This window comes from Dipodomys merriami, unplaced genomic scaffold (assembly GCF_024711535.1).
Source record: "Dipodomys merriami isolate MVZ:Mamm:240054 unplaced genomic scaffold, mDipMer1.0.p SCAF_1, whole genome shotgun sequence".
Taxonomy (NCBI): Eukaryota; Metazoa; Chordata; class Mammalia; order Rodentia; family Heteromyidae; genus Dipodomys; species Dipodomys merriami.
The window spans coordinates 138,861,473-138,873,810 of NW_027202270.1; the positions used below are offsets into that span (position 1 = coordinate 138,861,473).

Below are 12,338 nucleotides of genomic sequence, written 5' to 3' on the forward strand. Positions count from 1 at the left end.
AGGTTTCATGTGTGAAAATTTAACCCCCACTGTGAGGTATTAATAAGGTGAAAACAATATGACTATGGTGTTTAGACTGGGGACTTTGGGAGAGAATTAGCATTAGATAAGGTCATTAGGATGGAGCTCTCCAATTGAATCCTGGTAACTATATAACAAAAGTGCAGAAGACCACAGAAACACATTCCAAAGGTATACTCTGTTTCCTTGAGCTACTTCGGGACCTTGCAAGTCAAGAAGGCTATCACCAGATTTGGCCCCTCAACTTTGAATCCCAAGATCTGTAAGTCAAAACAAATTTATTTTCCTTATATAATTTACCCAGTCTGTGTTATTCAGTTGTTACCAATAGACAATGAGTGCAATAATATGCACATCAAAATATACTCTGTAAATGTATGTAATGTTGTCAATTATAGCTCAATAAAGCTGGAAAAAAGAAAAGATTTTCATATAGAGAGACAAAAAGATAAATCTAGTTAAGTTCTTCTATTATCCAAACAAGCTAGCTTACTGGTTTATTAATAATACTTATTAGTGTACAACACTGCAAAACATAATAAAATCGATTATGGATAGCTGAGGCTAAATAGAAAAAAAACTTATGCACATTGCTTTTCATGATATGAAACCATTTAGGATGTGGTGAGCTGAGGTAATTATTGAGCTCATTTAGGATAAAAACATGTTTCTACCAGAAATATACAAAATTAAAAGAAAGGGTATATATCAGTAGTTGATTATAGGCTTAGTATGCAGGAGGCCCTAGATTCAATCTCCAGCACCAAACCAAACTAACCAAAGCCAAACAAACACCAACCCCCCCCCCAAAACACACACACACACACACACACACACACACACACACACACACATCCAAAGACAACCAACAAAACTCAAAAAGATTAAGACTATTGGGTGCTTACATTGTTTTTTTCCCCCCTCCATTCTTTTATTTCGCTTGGGCCAAGCAAGGTCTACACACATAAAAGTTTCCAACAGCATTTTTCAGACAGAAAATATGCTCTATTGGAAGTATGCTGGCGTTCAGTAAACGTTTTGAGAACGTTAAATTAAAGCTGAATTCTGACTAAGGCTGCAATCGTTACTTCTTGCGCTTATCCGTCATCTATTTTGCTGTGAATCCCCAGGTTATGTCTTACTGAAACGTTTGCAAGCAGGCTGCCTAGAAACCCCTATGTCCTGAAGGCAGCGGCGCAGGCCTGGACGCGTCCCCGCGGGGTTAAAGGGCACCACCCAGCCCGCCGAGCGTCGCCTCGGCAGCACTGTAGTCTCGCGTGCCTTGCTGATCTCGCGTGGAGTGTGATGCGGCCTCGTTCACCCCAGCCGCTGCTGGCGAGGCTGGCCTTACAAGTCGAAGGCGAGGCCGGGTTCTGCTTCCTTGGAGGTGGTGTCTCGGCTGAGGCCTTGGCATCGTGGGCTTCGCTCCGTGGGGGAGTGAGCGCGGATGTTTGTGTCCGAAGGGGCCCCTGAGGTGGGTGGAAAAGGGCGCCTTATGGTGGGAGGCCGGGCGGGCGGTGGCCCTGAGGAGAGGCCTGTCTGGGCCTTGGGCAGCGGGGGTCACGTGGCAGGGTCACGTGGGGGGGGGTTGAGGACCCGCAGGCTGGGGCAGGTCGTAATTGTACTAAATTGCCCCATCAGTGCAATTAAGACCTAAAAACAAAAATAGTGTTGGGGGAGGGAGGAGCATATGTTCTGGAAAGTTCTGGAAGGGTAGAGTTTGATGATCTTTTTCTCCATTTAAAAGAAAGCATATTTCAGGAAACCAGTGGATTCAAACTTGAAATTTCGGGGTCCATGCATGGACAATTAGAAAGGTTGCCCACCCTTTCTGGAAGTTTCAGATAAGCAACCAGGCCCAGCAGCTATTTAACACTTTCTCAGGGCTCACCAGTACTGGCCTAGGCGAGAGACACTGTGCTGAAAGGGTGTCCACCACGTTTTCATGTGAGGTATGCTGTATCTGGAAGGTGCTCGCTTCTATGTACACTGTTCCCTACCCGACTTAAGAAAATCTTAATATATGTATTTTTTCACATAGTATCCAAGATGAACGACGGCCTGTTTGCCAGTTTGGACAAGCTTCTGTTAGAATTTGGTAGGTATAAAATGAAAATAAATAGATAACTATTTGTATTATAATTGGACTGCAACAATGCAACAAAAAATTTAAAATAATTGTTTTTAATTTAGTTTTCCAGTATGAGCAAGACAGAAGTACTAAAGAAGATATGGTTCAAAGAATTAATAGTAAGTAGTTACATATGGCACAGATACTTTGGTCTTTAAAGATTTATGGCATATAGCATAATACATGATTTCCCTGTGGAGGATAACTTAGAGTTGGCATTGTAACTACTGGTTATTAATGAGCTATTTACATTGTGACTTAACTAGTTTTTCAACAGTAAATTAGTTTATTCAGAATTTAATTACTTACGAGTTTTCTTTCGTAGATAACTTAAGTGTAATTGAAAAGTTTTTTTTTTTTTTTAATATCAAATAACAAGATAGTGGGGCTGGGAAGGTGGCTCAGTGGTAGAACACTTGCCTTGCATGCCTGAGGCCCTGGGTTCGATTGCTCAGCACCACATAAGCAAAAAGAAAAAAAGCCGGAAGTGGCACTGTGGCTCAAGTGGTAGAGCGCTAGCCTTGAACTGAAGAGCTGAGGGACAGCGCCCAGGCCCAGAGTTCAGGCCCCACAACTGGACCCAAAAAAACCCAAAACAAAACAAAACAAAAAAACAAATAACAAGATAGTTTCAAATGTAAGAGAATTGATTTTTTCTCAGAAGTCACCAAAAATCAGGGACCAAGATTGAGATAGATGGAACATTTTCAGGAATGATAATTCTGAAAAAAAAAAAAATCACAGTATCAGTAAAATTGGATGGTTAATTAAACAAATATTTTAAGTTCTTAAATACACTAAACTTAATTTTAATTTTCAGAACTGGACTGTTCTTAGTTCTGGAAAGGTAGAATTTGATTTATCTTTTCTGCAATTAAAAATATATTCTATTAAATTATTTTAATATTTTCAAAATTATCTTTATATTTGATCATTAATAACAAACTAATTTAAGGTGTATCTAGTTATCATGTGGAATTGATTAATAGAAATTTCACATTTGTCAAAACTGAAAGTCTTATGTTAATACCCAGTAATGAATAAAATTTATAGCATTAAAAGATTGACTGACTTGAAGTGTTACATAATCTAGCCACTTTCTGATAAAAATGAGGGTAAGGGACATTTATTTCTTTTAAATCACAAAACATAAATCCATCTTCTTCTGGGTCATGTATTAGGCCTGGTTGTGGTTTTCTACTTTTTAGTGTGAAAGCCTTTCCATCTCAGGCCTCTTTTCCTTTACATTCTCTGGGTTACCTCCTTTTAGGAAAGTTGCTATACACTTTTTTCTAGTTTATTTATTTTGAATTTATGATTTCTACACTAAAACATTTCCCTTTCAGAATGTTTTGAAGATATTAAAGAAAACAAAGAAACTATTCGTAAGATACATGAAACCATAAGTACAACAGATGAAGAAATTACTCATTACTGCAAACATAGTAAGGAAATCAAAGACAGCTGTAATAAGTGAGTATTTGAAAGAAATTAACTTTCAATAATTATGATTTGATTCTTTTGCTCAAAGTTGAAGACATTGTTGCTCTAAAATAGTTTTGTTGCTGGGGATTGGTGCACAGAGTATTCGTGGTTTATTTTGTTTTGTGCATAAGACATTGGCAAAGGGGCTGGATGTAGCTCAGTGGCAAAGCGCTTGCCTAGCAATTACAACGTCCTGGGTTCTATCCCCAGTACCAAAAAAGAAAAGACAAAAAAAAAAAAGACATTGGCATATATCCTTACCACTGAATTAGTCTTAGGGTAGTATCTATACAACCTTTTTCATGTTTTTTTTTGCTTAAACATTTTTTTTTTATCATCACTTGTTTATGCTTGGCGATATGGTATTTGAACTCAAGGCCTCCTGCTTGCTAGGCAGGCATACTTCTAGCCTATAAATCAGTTGCTTTGTTATATGTCATTGTAGAAAGGATCATTGATGGTTCAAAAAAAAAATGGAAGGGCTGTAATATCTCAGTGATTCAAATCTGGTCATTCTAAGTACAGAATTTTTAATATAATTTAAGCTTAGGTTTTAAAATTTTTATTAGATTTGAAATAATTTTGATATTTGACTTAGTTTTATGTAAGAAAATCCAGTCTAAAATATTTCAAGATAAAGGACTGCTGAAAATGTAATTTGAAGGCCTTTGCCCATTTGTTTTATAGTCTTCTTGCTATTGAATTGCTTGAGTTCTATTTAAACCTTTTTTTTTATAATATGAAAACATTAGCTATAACTCTTTAATGTTCAACACTAATTGGGTAAATGACTTATTAAAATATCCATATTTCTGAACACACAATAGCTAAGGAAATTATGACAGATGTATGTTTAACATGAAAAGAAGTGAATGATACATTACAAATTAAAGCAAAGTATAAAATGTTTATAGTAGGAACTCAATTTATAACTATATATGTCTAGAGAATCTAGAAAGATGTACATTAAATTGCATGTAGTAAAATTATCTTCTCAATGAACCTATTTCTTACATAATCATTAAATGCTCAGAATATATGGACTTCTAATTCTGTTTTGGGGATATTTTCTAAGAAATTAGAATATTAGACAAATTAGATTAAGTTAAATTAGAATCAGACAAATATTTAAATAAATTTTGTTCAATAAATAAAGGAGAATAAGTTGTTTATGTGAATATGATTTTGATTACACTGAAACATATACATATAGCAAGACATGGAGATAATTTATTAAAATAATAACAGCAGTTATTTAATATGGAGAATGTTGATGATAATTATTTTCTTATATATTTTGTGTTTCCAAAGTGAGTATACTTTTTTAATTGAGAAATATTAGGGAAAACAGGAAATACATTGAAGTAATCTTGGAATAGAAACTATTATGGTATATAGTAATTATATTTTTTATAATGATAGTATTTTTAAGCTATATAATAAAACAAAAATATATGTGATGGACATTCATCTTATCCTTTCTGTCTGATTTTATGATTCAGTTTAGCCTAGTTTCTTTCTTCCCTCCTTCCCTCCTTCCCTCCTTCCCTCCTTCCCTCCTTCCCTCCCTCCCTCCCTCCCTCCCTCCCTCCCTCCCTCCCTCTCTCCCTCTCTCCCTCTCTCTCTCTCTCTCTCTTTCTCTCTTTCTCTCTTTCTTTCTCTTTCTTTCTTTCTTTCTTTCTTTCTTTCTTTCTTTCTTTCTTTCTTTCTTTCTTTCTTTCTTTCTTTCTTTCTTTCTTTCTTTCTTTCTTTCTTTCTTTCTTTCTTTCTTTCCTTTCTATAACCTAAATGTAAAAGGAGAAAAATCCTCTTTAACCCTATCCTAGCTCTTCCAATGTTTATTCCAAAAGAATTTCTTGGTCAGGATCTTTTCAAAAATCTATCAGAGAGAAAGACTGGAGTTAGAGATAATAACTGAAGAGTATCACTATAATGCATAATAGAAAAAAATGCCATCGCTGTACCACACTTGTTCTCTGGTCATTGGAAAAAATTTTATGTACAAGTATTAGTATTTGTGCATATGAGTACATGATTGCTAGTAGTGATGATTTTAAGATATGAGAATATTTTTCTTGATGTAAACTTGTTTTTTCTAAGTGAAAACATTTATTTAAAAACAATTATTTTCATTTAAAATTATCTTTGTCAATTTGTTTATTCTGAAATGGTTACTATAAGTATACTTTTTTTTCTAGTTGGAAGCCAACATGTGATGTTTTTCATAAACATGAAGATTATATGCAGGACCAGTTTACTGTTTATCAAGAAACTATTGAAAATGACAAGTATAATACATATATTAATTTAAGTATATCGGGGCTGGGAAGGTGCCGCTCAGTGGTAGAGTGCTTGCCTTGCATGCATGAGACCCTGGGTTCGATTCCTCAGCACCACATAAGTGGAAAAAGCTGGAAGTGGTGCTGTGGCTCAATTGGTAGAGCGCTAGCCTTGAGCTGAAGAGCTGAGGGACAGCGCCCAGGCCCAGAGTTCAGGCCCCACAACTGAACCCAAAAATAAAAAAATAAAATAATTTAAGTATATCAATTCTAATATAATTGGTTATTACTAGGACTTGCTTTGTAAGAATAGTAATTGAAAATGTAGGAAGTTTGTATTCTGAAAGAGGTTCTTTTTTTAGCTAACCATAGTAATTTGGGCTTTGTGTGCCATTTACTTATTGTAAAGCTCTGTGTAATCCTGAATTTGTTTAGACAGTGCCTTAGATATAAACTAGTTCTCAGCACTAATGACAGCATAGTCCTTCAATTAATGCTTGCTATGAGTTATAGGCATAATTCTAGAGGAATAATTAGCTGTAGACTTAATTTTGGAAATAGTGAGACAAAGTATAATTTAATAAAGACATGTTAAAAATGAACTATATAACTTGTAGGGGTGGGGGTTGGCAGGAATAAAACTAGGAGTCAACTAAGGAAGAAGTGACAACTGTTGAAATATACTCATTACTTATGTAACTGTAACCCCTTTGTACATCATCTTTATAATAAATTTTTTAAATGGTGTCATTAAAAAAAGTTAAATTGAAGAAGATTAAGGAGTAAATAATTTAGAGTATATTTGAAAAGTTTGATAGGTTAAGGGAAAGTATGAAGAGCAGACAATATTGAGGACAGTCGAGTTAAGTAGATATTCAACTTGCTTCTGGTGCTTAATTTAGTAGATCTTAGCAAGTGATACTTATTTTTTGAATGTATTTCTTTTAATTTTAATAGAAAAATGTATCATGATTATATCAGTCAGTATAAAGATGTTTTGAAGCAATACCAACTAAAGTACTCAGAAAACCATATTTCACGTGAATATTATGAGAAGAAAAGAGAACATGAAGAAATTCAAAACAGAGTGTTGGCTTGTAGTGAACAACTAAAAATACATGAAAATATTCTCATGGAATTTCTAGGTATTAACATTTTGTTATATGTTACTTTAATTATAGTATGTTATTAATGAAAAGAATAATAGCTCACTCTCAACTATGATTTTGTTTTTCAGTACCTGCTCCCTTTTCATCACTTACCAAATGGACATTATATATGTATCCACAATAGTATTTCTACTTATAATTTTTATTTGATATGTATAATTTATGTATTTTCATTGTTGTGTACTGTGTTTTCTTGATGAGAGTCTCGTGGCTTTGTTTTTTGTGTTTAACTTATATTTTAAAGATTACTTAAATTTTTTATTACATTCAAATAGTAGAAACTGTAATTTTCCTATATGTCTATGTGATTAAAAGCAAGAAGTTTTAGGGAGAATAAATGATACCTGTATCTGCCTTTTATTTTTTTTTGCCAGTTGTGGGGCCTGAACTCTGGGCCTGGGCGCTGTCCCTCAGCTCTTCAGCTCAAGGCTAGCGCTCTACCACTTGAGCCACAGCACCACTTGCGGCTTTTTTCTTTTTGCTTATGTGGTGCTGAGGAATTGAACCCAGGGTCTCTGGCATGCAAAGCATGCGCTTACCTCTGAGCCATCTTCCCAGCCCTTATGAAGCTCTTTTAAGCTTACAGTTTAGCATGGAAAACAGTCATATCAATAAATAATTCTAATTCATTACCACTTAATACTTAATTCTTAATTTTTCTAAATCTCACCTATTTGTAAGAGATCTTCACTGATAATGAACTTGAAATTTAGTCCTCTTTCAACCTCTACAATCCTTTACATGCTTTCCTATATCAGATTATAATTCTACTCTTGGTAGTAAATGTTCTGTCCCTCATAAATCATTCCTCTAACTCCTCTGCTACTAGTTTTTTTCTATTTTGGGGTGTTTTTTTGGACGAGGGGGTCAGCTCTTCATTGCCGTGCATCTGAGCACTTTCAATAGGAAGGGGCAGATACAACAACGATTTAAGGAGTTGTATGTGAGTTAGGATGAGATAGAAAGTTGTATAACAGGCAAGAAGAGAGATGGGTACAGAGAAAGAATTAGAATTTAGAATCTGAACATCTATAATTAAATTTAAGTTTGATCCAGTTTGATAATAACATAGCTTTATGTTATGTTGTTCAGGTGCACCATATTCACCTGGGGTTTTGTGTGCTAACATGTCAATCATATTTTGAAGGCAGGATTGGGAAGGTAGGATAAATTCTCACTAGAATTTTGATCACTGTTGAGTATTTTAAAATTCTCTTAAGTAGATTGTATAGTAACTTAGAAAGTTGCATTATCTAAAAATCATCTAGGATATCTATTAATAGCTAAGAAATTCTTTAGTTGAAATTGAGCATAAAACAGTTTGAACACAAAGCCCAGAAGGAAGCTCTTCTGAGTTCTGCAACATACATTGATGACTTTGGAACAGATAATTGGAATGTAAAAAGTTAAATTTGAACTTGAATAGTTCAGGTTATGGTCAAATGGCACAGTGAACTTATATAAAAAGAACAGAAGAAGAAGAAAACTACAAGCCGGGCACTGGTGGCTCATACCTTTAATCCTAGCTACTTAGGAGGCTGAGATCTCAGAATTATGGTTTGAAGCTAGCCAGGATAGAAAGAGTTCCCATGAAACTCTTATTCCTAATTAACCATTCAAAAACCAGAAGTAGGGCTGTGTCTCAAAGTGGTAGAACACTAACCTTGAGTAAAAGAGCTCAGGGACAGTGCTTAGGCCCTGAGTCAAAAAGCCCTACAACCTACACACACACAAAAAAGGAAAAATACAGTGCTGTGAAAACATTTAAGTGAAAGGAAAAAAATCCTAGTGAGTATTTGGGATGAAATGTTATGTTTAAATTCAGTAAGCTGGCCAGGTGCTGGTAGCTCACACCTGTAATCCTAGCTACTCAGGAGGCTGAGAGTTGAGGATCGCAGTTCAAAGTCAAATCAGTCAGGTAAGTCCGTGAGTCTTATCTCCAGCTAGCACCAGAAAAACAGGAAGTGGTGGTGTGGTTCAAGTGCTAGAGTGCTAGCCTAGAACTGAAGACCTCAGGGACAGTACCCAGACCCAGAGTTCAAGCCCCAGGACCAAAACAAAACAAAATTCAATAAGCTGTTGGCTCATACCTATAATCCTAGCTATTCAGGAAGCTGAGACCTGAAGATTATAGTTTGAAGCCAGTCCAGGCAAAAGTCTGTGAGACTTAGCTCCAATAAACTACTCACAAAAAGCCAGAAGTGGCACTGTGACTCAAGTGGTAGAGCACTAACCTTGAACCAAAGAAGCTCAAGGATAGCATCCAGGCTAAGTTCAAGCCTCAGGACTAGCCAAAAGAAAAAATAATAAACAAAAAAATTAATTCAATAAATAACATGTAAACAACATAGCTTATTTCCATCTTGTTTTCAGACATTCTTACTATTTATTGCTTATATTAAATGTACATATCAGTAATATGTACTGTTTATATAAATAATATTACTTGAATGATATAGTTCCTTAACATGAACAGAGTTAATTTGAGACATGAAACACAAAATATTCTTAAAAGTTTCAACAATATTACCAAAAAATCATCTGAATTGAAGAAAGAAGTAGATGAAATGGAAATGGAAATTAATTCTTTAAACAAGGTATGTATTTTGTTATATATTTCTAATGCATGGACTAGTGTTTATGTTAAAATATTTTTAAAATCCTGTTGTAAGGAATTACAAATATAGAGAAAGGTCAGTGCATTTGTCTCAAATTACTTTTGAAGCAAAATATATTTTGGGTATTGAAATATATAATATATATTATAAAAATATATTTTCTTTTGATCCTTTTTACAACTTGCTTACACTTTACAACTTGAACCACAGGTTACTTCTGGCTTTTTGTAATTTGTTGGAGATAAGAGTCTCAAGGACTCTCCTGCCCAGGCTATGCTTCATATCCTCATATATTAGCTTCCTGCGTATCTAGGATTATAGGCATGAGCCACCAGCACCTAGCAGGTATTAAATATACTCTAACTCTGAGTTTTAAGGAATAGTTTGGCTTTCTTTAGGGTCTGAGGAAGATGAGGAAAAACAACAAAATGTAGATTAGTTACAGGAACTTATTGTGTAGTGTTTGTGTGTGTATGTATGCACGCGTGCATGAGTCAAACCTAGAGCCCTCTTGCATGTTAGGAAAGTTCTCTACTTCTGAGAATAGTTCCAGACCTACAATACAAATTTAAAGGCATTGAAAAGGCAACTGTGGCTGGGTGCCAGTGTTCACACCTGTAATCCTAGCTATTCAGGAGGCTGAGATCTGAGGTTGCAGTTCAAAACCAGCCAGGGCAGGAAAGTCCATGAGACTCTTATCTCCAATTAATCACAAGGAAACTGGAAGTGGTGCTGTGGCTCAAGTGATGAGTGCAGGCATTGAGTGAAGAGCTCAGGGACAGCACCCAGGCCCAGAGTTCAAGCCCTGTGACTGACTGATAAAAAAAGGGCAACTATGCTTTCTTTTTTTTTTTTTTTTCTTTTTTCTTTGCTGGTCTGGGCCTGAACTCTGGGCCTGGGCGCTGTCCCTCAGCTCTTCAGCTCAAGGCTAGTGCTCTACTACTTGAGCCACAGAGCCACTTCGGCTTTTTTCTTTTCTTTTCTTTTCTTTTTTGGTCCAGTCGTGGGGCCTGAACTCTGGGCCTGGACGCTGTCCCTCAGCTCTTCAGCTCAAGGCTAGTGCTCTACCACTTGAGCCACGGTGCCATTTCCGGTTTTTTCTTTTTTGCTTATGTGGTGCTGAGGAATTGAACCCAGGACCTCGTGCATGCAAGGCAAGCGCTCTACCACTGAGCCACCTTCCCAGCCCCTATTTTTATTATCTTTAAGTCAGTATACAGAGGGGTTGCATTTCAAAAAAGGGAACAAGAGCTGGGTGCTGATGGCTCATGCCCATAATTGTACCTACTCAGAAGGTTGATATTTGAGTACTTTGGTTCACAATCAGTCTGGGTGGAAAAATCTGTGAGATTCTTTAACTACTTTAAAGCCACAAGGAGGTCTGGTTCAAGTGGTGAGAGTTATGAGCCTTAAGTGGAATAAACCAAGCAAGAGCTCAAGGCCTTGAGTTCAATCCCCAGAACCAGTACAAATAATAAGTGGATGAGGGAAGAATTGTAAGTAGTTTTAAATTTTTAATCTTAAAAATATAATTCTGCAATTATAATGTTCAAAGAGCTTATAGGAATAGTTTAACCTATTTTTTGTAATAATTATTGGTGTCATTTAGTTGTAGCTTTAACTAGCATAGGTTCAAGAACCCATCAAAGCTATGTCTCAATTTTGAGAAAAATTTGAATATAGTACCTAATTTTTATTTTTTTTGAAAATTATGTTAAAGTTAATATATATTAGCCAGGCTTGGTGATTCATACCTGTATCCTAGTTACTTGGGAGGCTAAGATCAGCATTGCAGTTCAATGCCAGCACTAGTAAAAAGTTCATGAGATCCCTGCCTGGGCATGGTGATGCATACTTGTTATCTAAGCTAATGAGGAAGCATAAACAGGAAGATCACAGTATAAGCTGGCCTGGGAGAGAAATGAGACCCTATTTGAAAAGTCGGAAATGAGAAAGAACTGGGTATATGGCTCTTTGCCTGGCAAGTACAAGACCCTGAGTTCAAACCCTAGTTTTGTGTCTCCCCAAAAGATTATATGTTATTAATAGATAACAGTAACAGTAACATAACTTTATTTCATTTTATTTTTGCCATATTGGGGAAGCACTTGTGTTTGAGCTTTCTAGAAAGTGCTCTATCTGTTGAGCAACAATCTTAGCTGTTTTGTTGATATATTCACTTTCTGAGACAGTGTCTCATAACTTTCCCCTGCTCACCCTGAACTTGTGATCTTCCTATCTCTACCCCTTACGTAGCTGGAATTATATATATTTACCACCATATCCAGCATAACGTAATTTTAGTAAAGAGATTAAAATAGATTTTATTTCTCTTAAAATATGTAGTGACTGGGCTGGGAAGTTGGCTCAGTGGTAGAGCGCTTGCCTTGCATGCCTGAGGCCCTGGGTTCGATTCCTCAGCACCACATAAGCAAAAAGAAAAAAGCCGGAAGTGGTGCTGTGGCTCAAGTGGTAGAGCGCTAGCCTTGAGCTGAAGAGCTGAGTGACAGCGCCCAGGCCCAGAGTTCAGGCCCCACGACCGGACCCCCCCCCCCAAATATGTAGTGATTATGTCCCTATGTAAGAGTCAGTGTCTACTTAGCTCATAACAATTTTTTGTTATATTTTTAGCAGC

At 36.1% G+C, this 12,338-nt stretch overlaps 1 protein-coding gene across 2 annotated transcripts in view; it reads left to right on the top strand.

The window, feature by feature from the left end:
• Nucleotides 1–1,326: 1,326 nt before the first annotated feature.
• Nucleotides 1,327–12,338, top strand: part of CUNH14orf39 (chromosome unknown C14orf39 homolog) — a 38,106-nt gene continuing 27,094 nt past the window's right edge. Inside the window, exons 1-9 of one of the 2 annotated variants that reach the window (XM_069993771.1) lie at nt 1,327–1,495; nt 1,906–1,973; nt 2,063–2,119; nt 2,215–2,271; nt 3,499–3,625; nt 5,836–5,925; nt 6,874–7,061; nt 7,154–7,196; nt 9,562–9,682. In XM_069993771.1, the coding sequence (XP_069849872.1) occupies nt 2,071–2,119; nt 2,215–2,271; nt 3,499–3,625; nt 5,836–5,925; nt 6,874–7,061; nt 7,154–7,196; nt 9,562–9,682 (675 nt within the window). In that variant the 5' untranslated portion in view covers nt 1,327–1,495; nt 1,906–1,973; nt 2,063–2,070. The remainder of the gene's footprint in view (nt 1,496–1,905; nt 1,974–2,062; nt 2,120–2,214; nt 2,272–3,498; nt 3,626–5,835; nt 5,926–6,873; nt 7,062–7,153; nt 7,197–9,561; nt 9,683–12,338) is intronic. The other variant, XM_069993686.1, reaches the window with a different exon arrangement.